Source organism: Garra rufa, chromosome 1 (assembly GCF_049309525.1).
Source record: "Garra rufa chromosome 1, GarRuf1.0, whole genome shotgun sequence".
In the NCBI taxonomy this organism is placed as follows: domain Eukaryota; kingdom Metazoa; phylum Chordata; class Actinopteri; order Cypriniformes; family Cyprinidae; genus Garra; species Garra rufa.
The window spans coordinates 79,274,604-79,287,939 of NC_133361.1; the positions used below are offsets into that span (position 1 = coordinate 79,274,604).

At 35.6% G+C, this 13,336-nt stretch overlaps 1 protein-coding gene across 1 annotated transcript; it reads right to left on the reverse strand.

Moving 5' to 3' along the window:
* Positions 1 to 989: 989 nt before the first annotated feature.
* Positions 990 to 10,513, reverse strand: LOC141325874 (uncharacterized). Its single transcript, XM_073834605.1, has 2 exons — positions 9,847 to 10,513; positions 990 to 1,982 (listed from the first exon to the last, which is right to left on the reverse strand). The coding sequence occupies exons 1-2, from the start codon at positions 10,010 to 10,012 to the stop codon at positions 1,111 to 1,113; spliced, it is 1,038 nt and encodes a 345-aa protein (XP_073690706.1). The 5' UTR covers positions 10,013 to 10,513; the 3' UTR covers positions 990 to 1,110.
* Positions 10,514 to 13,336: the final 2,823 nt, after the last annotated feature.

Here is a 13,336-nt window from a genome sequence, read left to right on the forward strand (position 1 = left end):
TTCCAAACCTTGGACTGATGCAAACCACAACACACACATCTTATAGTTATTCAGAGAAATCAGCTGTTAATGGACAAATGAATGCACACGTGACAGTTCAATCTTTTGGACTTGATGCGTTCATAAAATGACCAAATGTTTTCTGATTGTGTTTTGGAAAGTGAGCAATGCACCAGTAAAACATTATTGACAATTTTCTAATTTTGTATTTGGACTATGCAATTGAGCAATTCAAGTTTATTTGTGTAGCACAGAAAAATCAAGTCTCTACTTTATATGTAGTAGTAGCTTACTAGTGGTGACCATGTCAAGTTGATGTACATATGATGTATAGTAAAAATCAGTTCATGACATAATCAAACATTGAACATTTAACAGTAATGATTATATGTTGCAATCAAACTTATTGCAAACAATTAGAGTTAAAATACGTTCTCTAATGTATAATTAATAAGACAAAGAATGAAGGAACAATCTGTTTAGGATTAGAAAATAAACAGTACATTTATGTAAATACAACAAAGAATTAAATATGCTAATAAAAAAAAGTTTAAAGCTGCCTGGTATTTACACAATCAGTAAACTTATCCAGATATTACAACATTCAATTGAAATCAACTAAATAATAAGCTAAAATACACCTACCATCAATGGGAACAAGCCATTTTGTCAAGTTTGTCAATTTGTTTATCTTCCAGTTACATTGTTGCTTTTCCCATCAAGGCAAAAGTTTGACTAATATTTTGATTCAAAGGAATTAACCCGTAGAATTCAGTGACACATTCATAGTCAAAATTTGAGGGAATCTACAACCATTTAATATTAGAAACTACAGCAAAGATGGTGATCAGGTATGGCCGCAGAAGTACAAATGTACAAAAGAAAATAAAAGCCTTATGATGAAGCATAAAGACATGAGGAAAGCAAATAAAAGAAGTCCTCATAATTGTCTAATTTAATTTTTTTATTTTACACAGCATTTTTCCTTCAACAAAGAATACAAACTGGGTCTCACATTAGCTTTTTTGTGTGGTAGCAAATGTTTTTCTTACACTGACTACAACTGAATGTCCCCCAAAATGAACCATGATTGTAGAAATGACTCATTTTCTAAACCTTGTCACTCTGAGGAAAATAGTGGGTTTTAAAATGGTGTATCATGCTCCTTGGACATGTGAAACTCTTCGGACACTGGAGACACTTGTAAGGCTTCTCTCCAGTGTGAAGCTTAAGGTTTGATTCGCTTGAGAAACTCTTTCCACATTGTTTGCAGGTGAAAGGTCCAGTGTGAATCTTCATGTGCTTTTTAAGGTTTCCTTCTGTTGAGCAACTCCGTCCACAGAGACGGCACATGAAAGGCTTCTCTCCAATGTGAATTTTAACATGATCCTCAAGATCTTTTAAGTCTGTGAAAGTCCTTTCACATTGATTGCAGGTGAAAGGTTTCTCTCCAATGTGAATCTTCATGTGACTTCTAAGGTGTCCTTCTGTTGAGCAACTCCGTCCACAGTGATGGCACATGAAAGGCTTCTCTCCAATGTGAATTTTAACATGATCCTTAAGATCTTTCCTGTCTGTGAAAGTCTTTTTGCACCGATAACATTCAAAACTGTTAACTTTTGCGTGAATTTTCATGTGTCTGTTAAGGTTTGGTTTATGGCTAAAACTTATTCCACACAGAGAGCATGTCAATGGCTTCTTTTCAGTGTGACTAATCATGTGAGTCCTAAGACCTTCACTAAGTGAGAAACCCTTTCCACAGTGAGAGCAGATGTAAGGTCTCACAGAGTGTATTTTCATGTGGGCATTAAAGGTTTTTCTTTGTGTAAAACTTTTTCCACACTGAGGGCATGTTAAAGTCTTTTCAGTCTGGGAGCAACTAATTAATTTTTCTTCAGTTTTAAAATCATGCTGTATCTCATTTTGATCTTTCTCTTGCATTTCATTCAGCTCTGGACTCTCCTCTTTCAGCGCCATCAGGTCTGAGATGAAAAGAGACAAATACAATTTAACACAAGTTTAATGGGATAAAGTAACAGATATCAAAACATTTAGACACAAAAAGCATCAAATCCAAACACATATTCCAGATCAAATACCTACTAAACTTCTGAAAGATGTGTAACTCAGAACCTCTTATCAATATTGTGAATTATTTGCTGTCTTTTTGACCTCCACCCATCTAGATCTTGATAAAGGGAAGTTCCATTACGTACAAATTTTCAAAACGCCTGTTTAATCACCCTCACATGAATCACCTTTAATGACTTTCGGTTTCCTGATGTAAAGACTTCAAGCTACTGATCCTCGCTTACAAAGCTCTTCATATTTAACTGATTTACTACAACCATATGCCTCCCCTCATTCTGTAAGATCATCTAGTGTGGGATTGCTATTAACCCACAAATTTATATTGCTCACTTTGAATACCAGAAAAAAAAATAAGTGTAGGGACTTTAAAATAACACATGGTTGAACCAGTGTTGTTTTTGACAACCATCTTAGATTTAGTCTTAGTCTTTTGGACTAAAATGCTTATCAGTTTTAGTCAAATTTTAGTCGCTTCTATATGTGATAGTTTTAGTCCAATTTTAGTCGACGAAAAGTCAAAAAGGTTTTAGTCTAGTTTTAGTCAAAAAAAAGGGGGAAAAGTAGTCTTTTAACAAATTAATGTAGGTCAGTAAGTATTTTGCTGTTGGGTAGTGTCACTTATAAGTTGTGAAAATAGCAGATCTATACACAATGTGAGCTTCCGGATCGACTATTTTCACCAATAATTATAATTAATGAAGGAATGGTTTTAGACATAAAAGACATATATTTGAAATAATGTGCAAACTGCCGCCATCATGGTTAATTGTCTGTCTGTCTGAGTGCCAACAATGTGACGTGTTGAGCTCGTTGTGCGCTGCACGCCAGGTGGTGGACGTAACCAAACAAGGATAGAATGCCAAAACGGCTTGCCATAGCGGCAGATACTTTTTAGGTTTTAATTGGCATGCACAATAAACAGAAATGTCGTGCATTTTAAACGTCTGACGGACCACCCACTAACATTTTCGTCTATTCTCGTCTCGTCAACGAAAACTCACACACGTCTAGTCATGTTTTAGTCATCAACGACATCAACATGACAAAAACAACACTGGGTTGAACAAACTATCAAAGCTCCACCTTTTCTGGAAACTAAGTCGTACTTGACTATAATCTCACCAGGTTGAAATTGCATTGTTGAGAAAAAATAAAACACACAGTTTACATTTTTATGTAATGACAGAAAAAACTAAGCATCTACCAATATTTTAACAACTTTTAGTTCCCTGCAACAAAGTATTTAAATGTAATAGTATTCAGAACAACAACTAAAAAGTATGTTATATTTTAGTATGAGCATGCACTAGATGTAATTTTCATTATAAACAGTAAGCCTAAATTAATTTATTTAGACTAGCATTGTGTGTGAAATGCACTCCACAAATACTCACGTGCCTCTCATTCAGCACCAATACTAATGTGTGTGTGGTTTGTCATTATTCATGCACCTACAATTAAAGCTGATATCTGACATTCATAACACAACCTCTGCTTCAGGACCATCTGGTAGCTTTCTTGCCTTTTACATGAATGAAGACCCCTCAAACCTATTGAAGTACATGAGAAAGTTTTTAGTTTTCAAAACCTATTGTATCTTAAACCAACTCCCTCTTACTACTGTTTCCTTTTTGTATTTGACTTTTTTAGGATGTTGAACATGAAGCAGCCCTAACTTTGATGCACAAGATGCTGCGGCGTTACAAAGATGTCTCCAAATACGTGGAAACCTAATGTGTACTTTATGATGCCTGGAGGCACAGATTACAGAAGACTGCTGATTTGTTCTTTCTTTTTTTTAACTCACAGAACACTTGTTAGAATTTCATAAATCCTTTCACATAGGCCTAAAGGTAGAGATGCACCGATTGATCGGCTAGAGATCGGAATCGGCCGATTTTTCACATGATCGGCCCGGATCGGTGATTCTCCTCTTGCCGATTCCTAGCCGATCCCTTTATTGCCAGCGGCGCATGCAATTACGTCACAGCCACGCGTGCGCACTCACAGTCACGCGTAAACATGTCTTTGGTGTGAGTGAAGATGACACAAAGATCGCAGTTTGTAACGTTTATAAGGCCAAAATACAAAGTGAAGGAACAACCACGAACCACGCGCTTGTTTAGCTTGGCTGGACATGTGGTAGATCGCGCACCCCGCTCTGTATATTTTGCATGTCTCTGTTAGTTAACACACCTGATTCAGATAACCCACTCGTTAGAAGTGAGCTCCGTGAATGAACTGTGTTCCGATTGACATGGTCCCTGCCCAGTGTTTATTGTTCCCTACTCCCTGAGCAGGGGAAATCCGTTGACGTACTACACTTTCATTCATTCACTTATTTGCGCTGCGCCTGCATACAGCGTCTTCAAACACTAATAGTTCGAAGCGAGCATATATGTTCCATTTGAAGGTCATTAACGCGTACGCGACGTGAATTCAATTTGTATTTATTTACAGATGCATTTATGTTACACTTCTCTAGTAAGGCTACGTTTACATTAATCCGGATACATTTGAAAACGGAGTTTTCATTTTGAAACGCTCTCCGTCCACACTAGCGTTTCCAAGCGTTTTCCAAAAGTTTCTCATCCACATTGAAACGTAGGAAAACATCAAATTCGCCTTACTGCGCATGCGTAAAGCCTCCAAAATTATACAGACGTAATAAGTTTTCACGCAATTCTTCTGGCGGGATAATTTACGGAAATATCTCATCCTCCACTGACGCCTCTATATCGCGCTCATTCATATTTTATCTGAAAAGCAGTTGTCGTCATGTTTTTTTCAGGACAGCAAAAGTAAATTTTCTGTCATCATTTTAGGACTGCAATTTGAAGAGTGTAAAAGGTAAATCTCATTAGCAGCAGTGTGACAGTGAAAAGCACAGGCACAATTACTGGTGTAAACAGATATCTATTGGTACAATATGCGTCACATGACTAAATATGCGTCATCGTTTCCAAAAGCCACGTGAAAACGGCGTTTTCAAATTTATCCACTTTGGCCGGAGTTTTTAGAAATAATCGTTTTCTGTGATAAAAACAGGGTTTTCGTGTAAATGAGAGGCCAAACCGCAGGGAAATATCTGCGTTTTCCCTTCGTGTAAACGGGGCCTAAGTTTCATCAGTGCACACTCTAAAAAGTGCTGGGTTATTTTTGTAAACACATTGCTGGGTTAATTGTGCTGGGTCAAAATTCTGGGTTGTTTGAGGCACTGTAAACACACAGTTGGGTTGATCATGCTGGGTCAAATGGACTATAAGGGGTTCTTTCACTATGAACACCTGGGTTGGGTTATTTTGACCCAACCGGTTTGTTTATTTTTTTCACTTCATCGAACATTCTGGATTCTTCACTCATCTCGTCGCCAGGCGGTCACGCACCTTGCAGCAAGCAGGATTATAAGGTAAATTAATAATATGATTATATAATTATTTACCTTTATTTTTAATAAGTTGTGTTTTAGAGCACACTGGTTTCACTGTTTAATGCAATATTTGATATGTCGCTGTGCGGGGTTGGCATTTTATTCCGTGAATGACGAACGTTGTAACTTAAGCAGCCTAGCGATGTACTTTTTTGCCTCAACAATCGCTTTATTGTTATATAAAGTGTGTGTGTGTGTGTGTGTGTGTGTGTGTAGTGTTATTTGTATAATTTACAGTATACATATGGCCTTTATTTTAACGCCTTATGGAAAGAGTAGGTCAGAAATACGGGGGTAAGTTCCTTTACTGTCTGCATACTGTATTGCTTGTAATGTTTTGTCAAAATTAGATCATTTCATACAAAAATTGATCTTTTAAGGGCATATTTTTCAAGTAAATGTTTGCGACGTGCCGAATCCAACGATAGATCCATATGTTTTATGTTGAGCATTTTCGCGGTTTTTTCCTTGAGGTTACTTATCTGCATTAGCTAAAACGCTATGTCCCTTACTTTAATAATGTTAAACCACAATATGACTGGTATGTACCATTGTTTATTACTTAAATGTAATGTTGTCTTAGCTACAGTATGTAAAGTTAGACTTAATCTCTCGTGGTGTATGTGGCCGTTCACATGTCGCGTTTTTTGCGCACTGAAGTTCGTTATTATACGCTCATAATGGAAGCTCATTTTTTCCAGGCGCGGGACATGGTTGCTTAGCAACGGCAGACGCCATGGGAGAGCAAGCTGCGTTTTTGGAAAGAAAGCGACGCGTCTTGCGTTTTCACGCGTTTTTAGGTGCGGCATGTGAACGGCCCCTTACTCTTCCTCTATTTTAGTGAATACCTGTGTTGCATTACAAACTAGGATACCAGTATAAACCTTAAACTTATTGAACCACATTTGTTTTTCAGATTTGATCAGATTTCACAAGACTTTAGGAAGCTATATCCAGAGGCAGACTTTTTGAAGACTGGGCTACAGTTGCAGACCTAATTCTTGCCAGTGCTCAGCAAAGGACATTCCTGGTGACATGACTTAAGGTAAGCTTTTTCTTATAATATGTCGATCTATAAAAACAATATGCAACTGTATTTGACCCACATCAACTGGTAAATACAATGGTACAGTAACACTTAACTAGTTGCTTATTAGCTTGTATATTGGCTGTTAATTAGTACTTATGAAGCACAAACTGATGCCTTATTCTGCGTGAGCATTTTCTACATCCCTGAATCTGACCCCATACCTAAACTTAACCTGCAGTAGTTGAATGAGGGTGGGAATTAATTTGCATTATTTAAAGGAATGAAGAAATCTTCATATGAAAGTGTTTCAGTTTGTTTTGATGATAAAATATGGTTCACAGTTTGCATATTATTCCTATGGTTTAGATGCTAAAGGGGAAAGTGCTTTCAAAGTCCTGCCCACTCTGGATAAAAGGTCTTCAGACCCACAACCACGGAATCCCGGAGGCCATTCATTGACGTACAACCTGTAGGTTTTGTTTTACGTTTTCTGCTCTAATAAGGGTGTATGTATATATATATATATAAACACAGTGGTGGCCAAAATTATTATAACAGTTGTATTTTCACCAGCTAAAAAATGATTTTAAGTCAGTGTTTTTTATCTTTTGCTGTAGTGTGTCAGTGAGAAATATCAGTTTACATTGGCACAACAGCCAATCCTCCACAGAGATCTGATCTCATCATCATCCAGTCTGTCTGGAATGACATGAAGAAACAGAACAAACTGAAACATGACTAAATCCAGAAGAACTGTGACAACGTCCCCAAGATGCTTCAAGAGACCTACCTGCAAAGCTACCTGAAAAACTATGTGCAAGTGCACCTAGTGTAGGGCAAAAGCTGCTTTAAACGCAAAAGGACGGTCAAACCAAATGTTGATTTAATTTAGTTAATCAAGGTTAATTGATTAAGAACATTTATTTATGACATTATTTTTGACAGAGTCATTTTATGACATTTTTAGACAAGTGCTTAAAACTTTTAACAGTATTGTAGCTTTGCAGTTAGGTCTCTTGGAGCATCTTGGTGACGCTGTCACAGTTCTTCTGGATGATGATGAGATCAGATCTCTGTGTGGAGCACTGGCTGTTGTGCAAACAAAAATGTCACTGGATTATCACAATTAATGGCAAAATTAATGGAAATGTAAACCGATATTTCCTACTGACACACTACAGCAAAAGATAGAAATCACTGACTTAAAACCTTATTTAGCTGGTGAAAATACTAGTTTTCTAATAATTTTGACCACAACTGTATGAAAAGTTGAGAAGCAAAATGAGCATATTTCATGCCTCTGTGTTTATGTTCATAAAATACACTTAACTTAAAATGTAATGTTGCAAGACTAAATGCCGTATAATTAACAGGTGGGGACCAACATGGTGGATTTGAGCCTTGGGATGAGACAACAACATTTCTAGACCTTCGCCATTGTTCCAGGCCATGCCATTGAAGCGGACTTGTTGCCTGGGAATTTCTCCAGCTTGCAGTATATCATATTGATGGACATAAGTCTTCATGTGTGAAGTTTTTTTTTGGCCACTTGTAACATGTTTTAAATTGTAAGAATTGTCTGGTGGACTCTTTGTTTGGCTTAGTTTTAATGGCACAATGTTTGGAATGATTCTAATGTGGTAATAATTCATTTTTGAGTGTTCTGCTGCTGCAATGTTGACATAAAGAATATGAATATAGTGTGCCTTGTTTACAGTTTTGTGTTTAAAATAAACTGATCTACTAAAACCGTTATTTGTGTCTTTAAGGTTTGGACAAAATGTGTGACAGCTACACCTATTTGAAAACTGTATTAAAAAGAAATATGAAAACTCATTAAAATGACATTTACATATTCATTTTTTTGTGTTGTGTAACTGTATTACAGAAAAACAATAATAATTTTACATTCTTTTGTGATTTATATATTATTATTGGTAAATATAAAGGTAGCAAGGCAATTAGACAATAAATAACCCAATATTTTGGTAGTTTTTAACCCAGCAACACAGTTAATCTGACCCACTGGTTGGGTCAAATAAACAACCCAGCATTTTGGGTCAAATGATTTAACCCAGCACTTGGGTCAAAACAACCCAACGCGTGTTCTGTCCCATAGTTACCCAGCAGCTGGGTTATGGTTGGGTTATTTTTTAACCCAGCACTTTTTAGAGTGTATGAAGACGCTGTATGCAGTGGCGTAGCGCAAATATGTGAATGAATGTTACGAAGTGTAGTAACGTTACTGCTGGATTAACTGGTGACAAGGCAGAAATGCTTCTCTTTATCAAGAAAAATTTGCCATTAATGCTCAAGTAATAGGATTTAGTACTAGCATTGTTATTTCTACCTGTTTAAAGACACAGTGCACTTTTTGTTATTAAAGTTATTGTTGTGAGACGATCCTGTAATTAATGTTAAAAAAATAAAATTCCATATAAAATTCATTGAAGAAAAGTAGTTTTTTGTAAGTAAGCCTGCTTTGTTACTTATATTTTATTTCTGTTTTCAAGGCTCAGAGCACTTTATTTTGTTAAAGTTATTTTAATATGATAAGATGCTGTACTGTTTATAAATTTATTTTATTATAAAATAACAAAAAGCACATTGAGGAAAAGATTTTTGCTAGTATAACTATACTATGTTAGTTACAGGAACTAATTTTATACCTTTTTCGAAGGCACAAAGCACTTTATTTTGTTGTTAAAGTTATTTTGTTGTAAGAAGATCCTGTAATGTTTAAACATTTATTATAAAATAAATGTAATTAAAGAAAATATTTCTGTATAGGCCTATGCTTTCATTACAGTTCTTAAGAAAATTAAATCGGAATCGGCGGGTCACACTTACTGAAAAATCGGAATCGGCCAAGAAAATTGCAATCAGTGCATCTCTACCTAAAGGTAAAATGATTTTTGATTTTGAAAAGTAGTTTTAAAATTAAAACGGTTAACCTGGGACCAGAGAGGTAAAAAAGGAAGAAAAAAAGAGGAAAGATTAGTATATAATAGGACTGGAACCTTTTATTTTATGTAATTAAATCATGTTACTTAAATGCTAAGTAACCCAACTGAATTAAAACTTGAAGTAAATCCATGTAACTTTTTTTTTTGTCTATTTATGTTTAGGTATGTTAATATCCTAGTATTATATTGAATTAAATATCGTGAAATACATTTATTTTTTTTAGTTAAATGTCACACAACATAACTTTTTAAATATTTCCATTTCTGTAGAGCTGGACATTTTAATAAGGATCAAATGAGTGAGTTCAGCTTTGAGGATGAAAACCAACCTGTTTGTTCCTCAGTATCTTCATGTTTGACTCTGAATGTTTCTTCAATCTTCATGTCTTCACTCTCCTCTTTAATAAACAACATCTTTGTTTGTTCCTCGGTATCTTCATGTTTGAATGTTTCTTCAATCTTCATGTCTTCACTCTCCTCTTTAATAAACGCCATCTTTGTAATAGTGTGTCACGTGGATCTCAATCGCTTCACCAGGAATTTTTCTGTGCGTTTAGGATGAGAATGATTAATAGAAGAAAAAAAAAAGCAAACTAATCTCTGGATGCGTCTCAAACAGCTCCCCAGTTCAGTAATCATTACACTTGCAAGTAGGGTTTCCAACTGTGTTTCTTATGATACAGAACTGTCCTGTATTTAAGGAATCAGAGAAGGAATCCATGTGAAAGTTGAACAGAACACAATTAGTCCCATATTTCTTTTATACTACCAATGCAGAAAATAACACATTATGTGGTATAGAACAAATATTTTAAGTGTCCCTTATTCTGTCCTTATTTTCCTTTTCTGAAGGCAACCCTACTGGTAAGGGATACATTCAGAGTAAATCACCTCATTCAAATAGATTATACAAAAAGTTCACATTTAGGTATTTATTATTTATATTCGGTATATAATTTCAAAATGTATACAAATTACATAGAAGGTTCGTATATAAGAAGGTGATTTTGATTAATATGTGGTATACTATTATTTATCATATCTAATATATTACTCTTTAATGAAATCATTCTGGGTTGTCATTCACTCGTTTGTGTTTGTTGTTGTCGTTTGTAATCCGCGTGGCGCTGAATCGAATCACTGAATCATTTCACAAATGATTTGATTCAAATGATTCGATTCTCAGTTTCTCTCATCACTTCTTATCATCACACGATTGATTCACGATATAGAGAGCAAAATGAAACGCATCTCTGTTGCTAAAGGCTAACGTTTTAAGTAACACTAAATAAACCATTACAATGTTATATTTAATAATGATGCATTTATTTTACATGGCTTGTAAAAACGCTTTAAATGATGCAACAATGTCCAATGGTTTAAAAACTTTAAAACCACAAACCTTTCTTCAGGTGACTCACAACAGATGAGGAGCGCGGCACATCTTTATGACGTCATCAGAGCAAAATAAAAGTCCCATTGGTGCACTGCTCTCTAGAATCACAAATATATGCTTTTCTAAAGTTAGCCTACTAATATTGTGAATCTATTAATATTATTTTCTATTTTTATGTACATTTATAACACTGTTTCAGGCGGACAGAGTACACAGCTTCATTACTTAAGTAAAAGTACAGATACCCCTTGCTAAATTTGACTCAAGTACAAGTAAAAGTACTACAGTCAGATGTCTACTTAAGTAAAAGTACTGAAGTACTTGTTTTTAAAAGTACTTGAGTACCAAGAGTACATTTTCTAAATATTGCATTACTACTGCCACAGTGCTTACATTTGTGTACAGAAACGTCCTACATGGAGTTATGAAAAATGTTAATGTTAATACCTTAGAGCAGGGGTCTCAAACTCCCGGCCCGCGGGCCAATTGCGGCCCGCAGGACGATAGTTTGTGGCCCCCGCCTTAATATGAAAGTTTAATGTTACTGCGGCCCGCGAGTTTGATGTGTATGGGACTTTACAGTGTTGTGTGCGGAGGTGAGCGAACCTACCAATCACGGTGGGGTATATGGCTTTTGGGGGCGGGACATCGGCAGGGCTTGATGCAAGCAGAGCAACATTTCTCAATGAGTGAAATTTACAGCAGCGTTGCCATGGAGTGTTTTCTTTCATGTCTGGCTGGCTGCCTCTATTGGGCACACGCAGATATTTGTCCCAGCGCGCTGCATTCACAGCACTTTAAAAAGTTTTTTAAGTTGCTGCCCAGCGGGACATTATAAGACGTAGGCCTATATACGTTACGTATATAATTGTATATAAATATCTCAGGGCTGCAACAACTACGACAACAATTATCATTATCGATTAATCAGGTCCGCCCACAGTGCACGTACAACTTTAGAGGATCACGTCAAATTAAAGCACCGAATGACGCATTTCTAAAGACAAAATGCATCTAAAAATAGTGGAGTAAACGGACTGAGATGCTGCAGGAGAGTTACGTGATCCAAGCTGCCCAAAACATGAGAATTCCTTATTTTAAACTTGAAGCTAATAGCGTTATGGCCTGCCCTGTGAGGCGCTTTTACAGATCCGTAGCATTAAAACTTTCAGTTTACAGTCATATCCTTATCTGTAAATGTCACAAATTCAAACGTGTCAGACTGGAACACAGACAAGGAGACAGTAGCCTAAACACTCAGCACAATGTAAAAACGGTGTTTTTATATTGAAACTCCAAATAAATGAGGTTCAAACAGTAATAACGAAAGTGCGTGTTTATTTTAGCAATTCCGTCAGTGAACAAGCACAAAACGCTAAAATAAATCAGTGTAAAAATAGGACTAAGTGTTAAATAGGCTATTAAACAAACATTCGTTGCAAAAATTCCTAACAACCTCGACAGCGCATCAGAATACTGGCCGAGTTCTCTTTCTCTTCCCCATCGCACAGCTGCTGTTTTTAATAGCAAAGTAATTGCATTTATTTTCGTTTCTTTAGTTTATAAAGTTAATTTAGAAATCCATAAATATAAAAGCGCTATGTTAAACTTTTTTTTTAAATTTTTGTTCATAAAGGTAAGAGTAATACATTGATTTTAAATTATTACTTCACTACTAAAACGAAATCATTCAAATCGAAAACAAAACTCTTTCATTAGCTATAGGCCTAATCCATAAAGATACATTTAAGCGCGTCCAGTGAGCAGATGCCGAGTCACAATCGTCAACTTCATATTTGCAACACTGACTCAGAAAATACTAGTTTATTAATAAATAATTCGAAGAGGAAGAGCTGCCAGGTCTCTAGCAGCAAGGAGTAGGCAAGAGAAGCCATGTTCAGAACAAGTCTTCTTCTGAACAGTTCTTCAATGTTTCATTCGTGTTCAGGAAAATTCATGTTCAGAAGGTTAAAGGTTAAAGAATTGTTAATACAGACTTTTGAATCTGAATACAGCAGATATAGAACATTGAAGAAACCGCATATAGTCGCTGACTAGCGCAATCTAATTATTATTATTATTGTTATTATTAATTTCATTATTATTAATATTATTAAGTACTGATTGATTGATTTATTTTCTTATTAATTCTTAATTTATTTATATTTTCCATCTTATGTTGTTAAAAAATTAAAATACAGAGATTTGAGAAGATTGACAATTTTTTAACTAAGCTTTTCTTTTGGAAAACTTGATGCGGCCCAGCCTCACCCAGACTCTGCCTCCAGCGGCCCCCAGATAAATTGAGTTTGAGACCCCTGGCATAAATAGACCAAAAATAAAAATAGTAAATAATAATAATAATTGGTAAAAAAAAATGACAATAAATATGTATGTACAGTTGTGCTATAGGTGATGGAATA

Coding starts and splice junctions, on each gene's coding strand:
- LOC141325874 (XM_073834605.1), bottom strand. CDS start 10,012: ATGGCGTTTATTAAAGAGGAGAGTGAAGACATGAAGATTGAAGAAACA. Junction 1,983..9,846: donor AGATACTGAGGAACAAACAG/GTTGGTTTTCAT, acceptor TTTTCATCTCAG/ACCTGATGGCGCTGAAAGAG.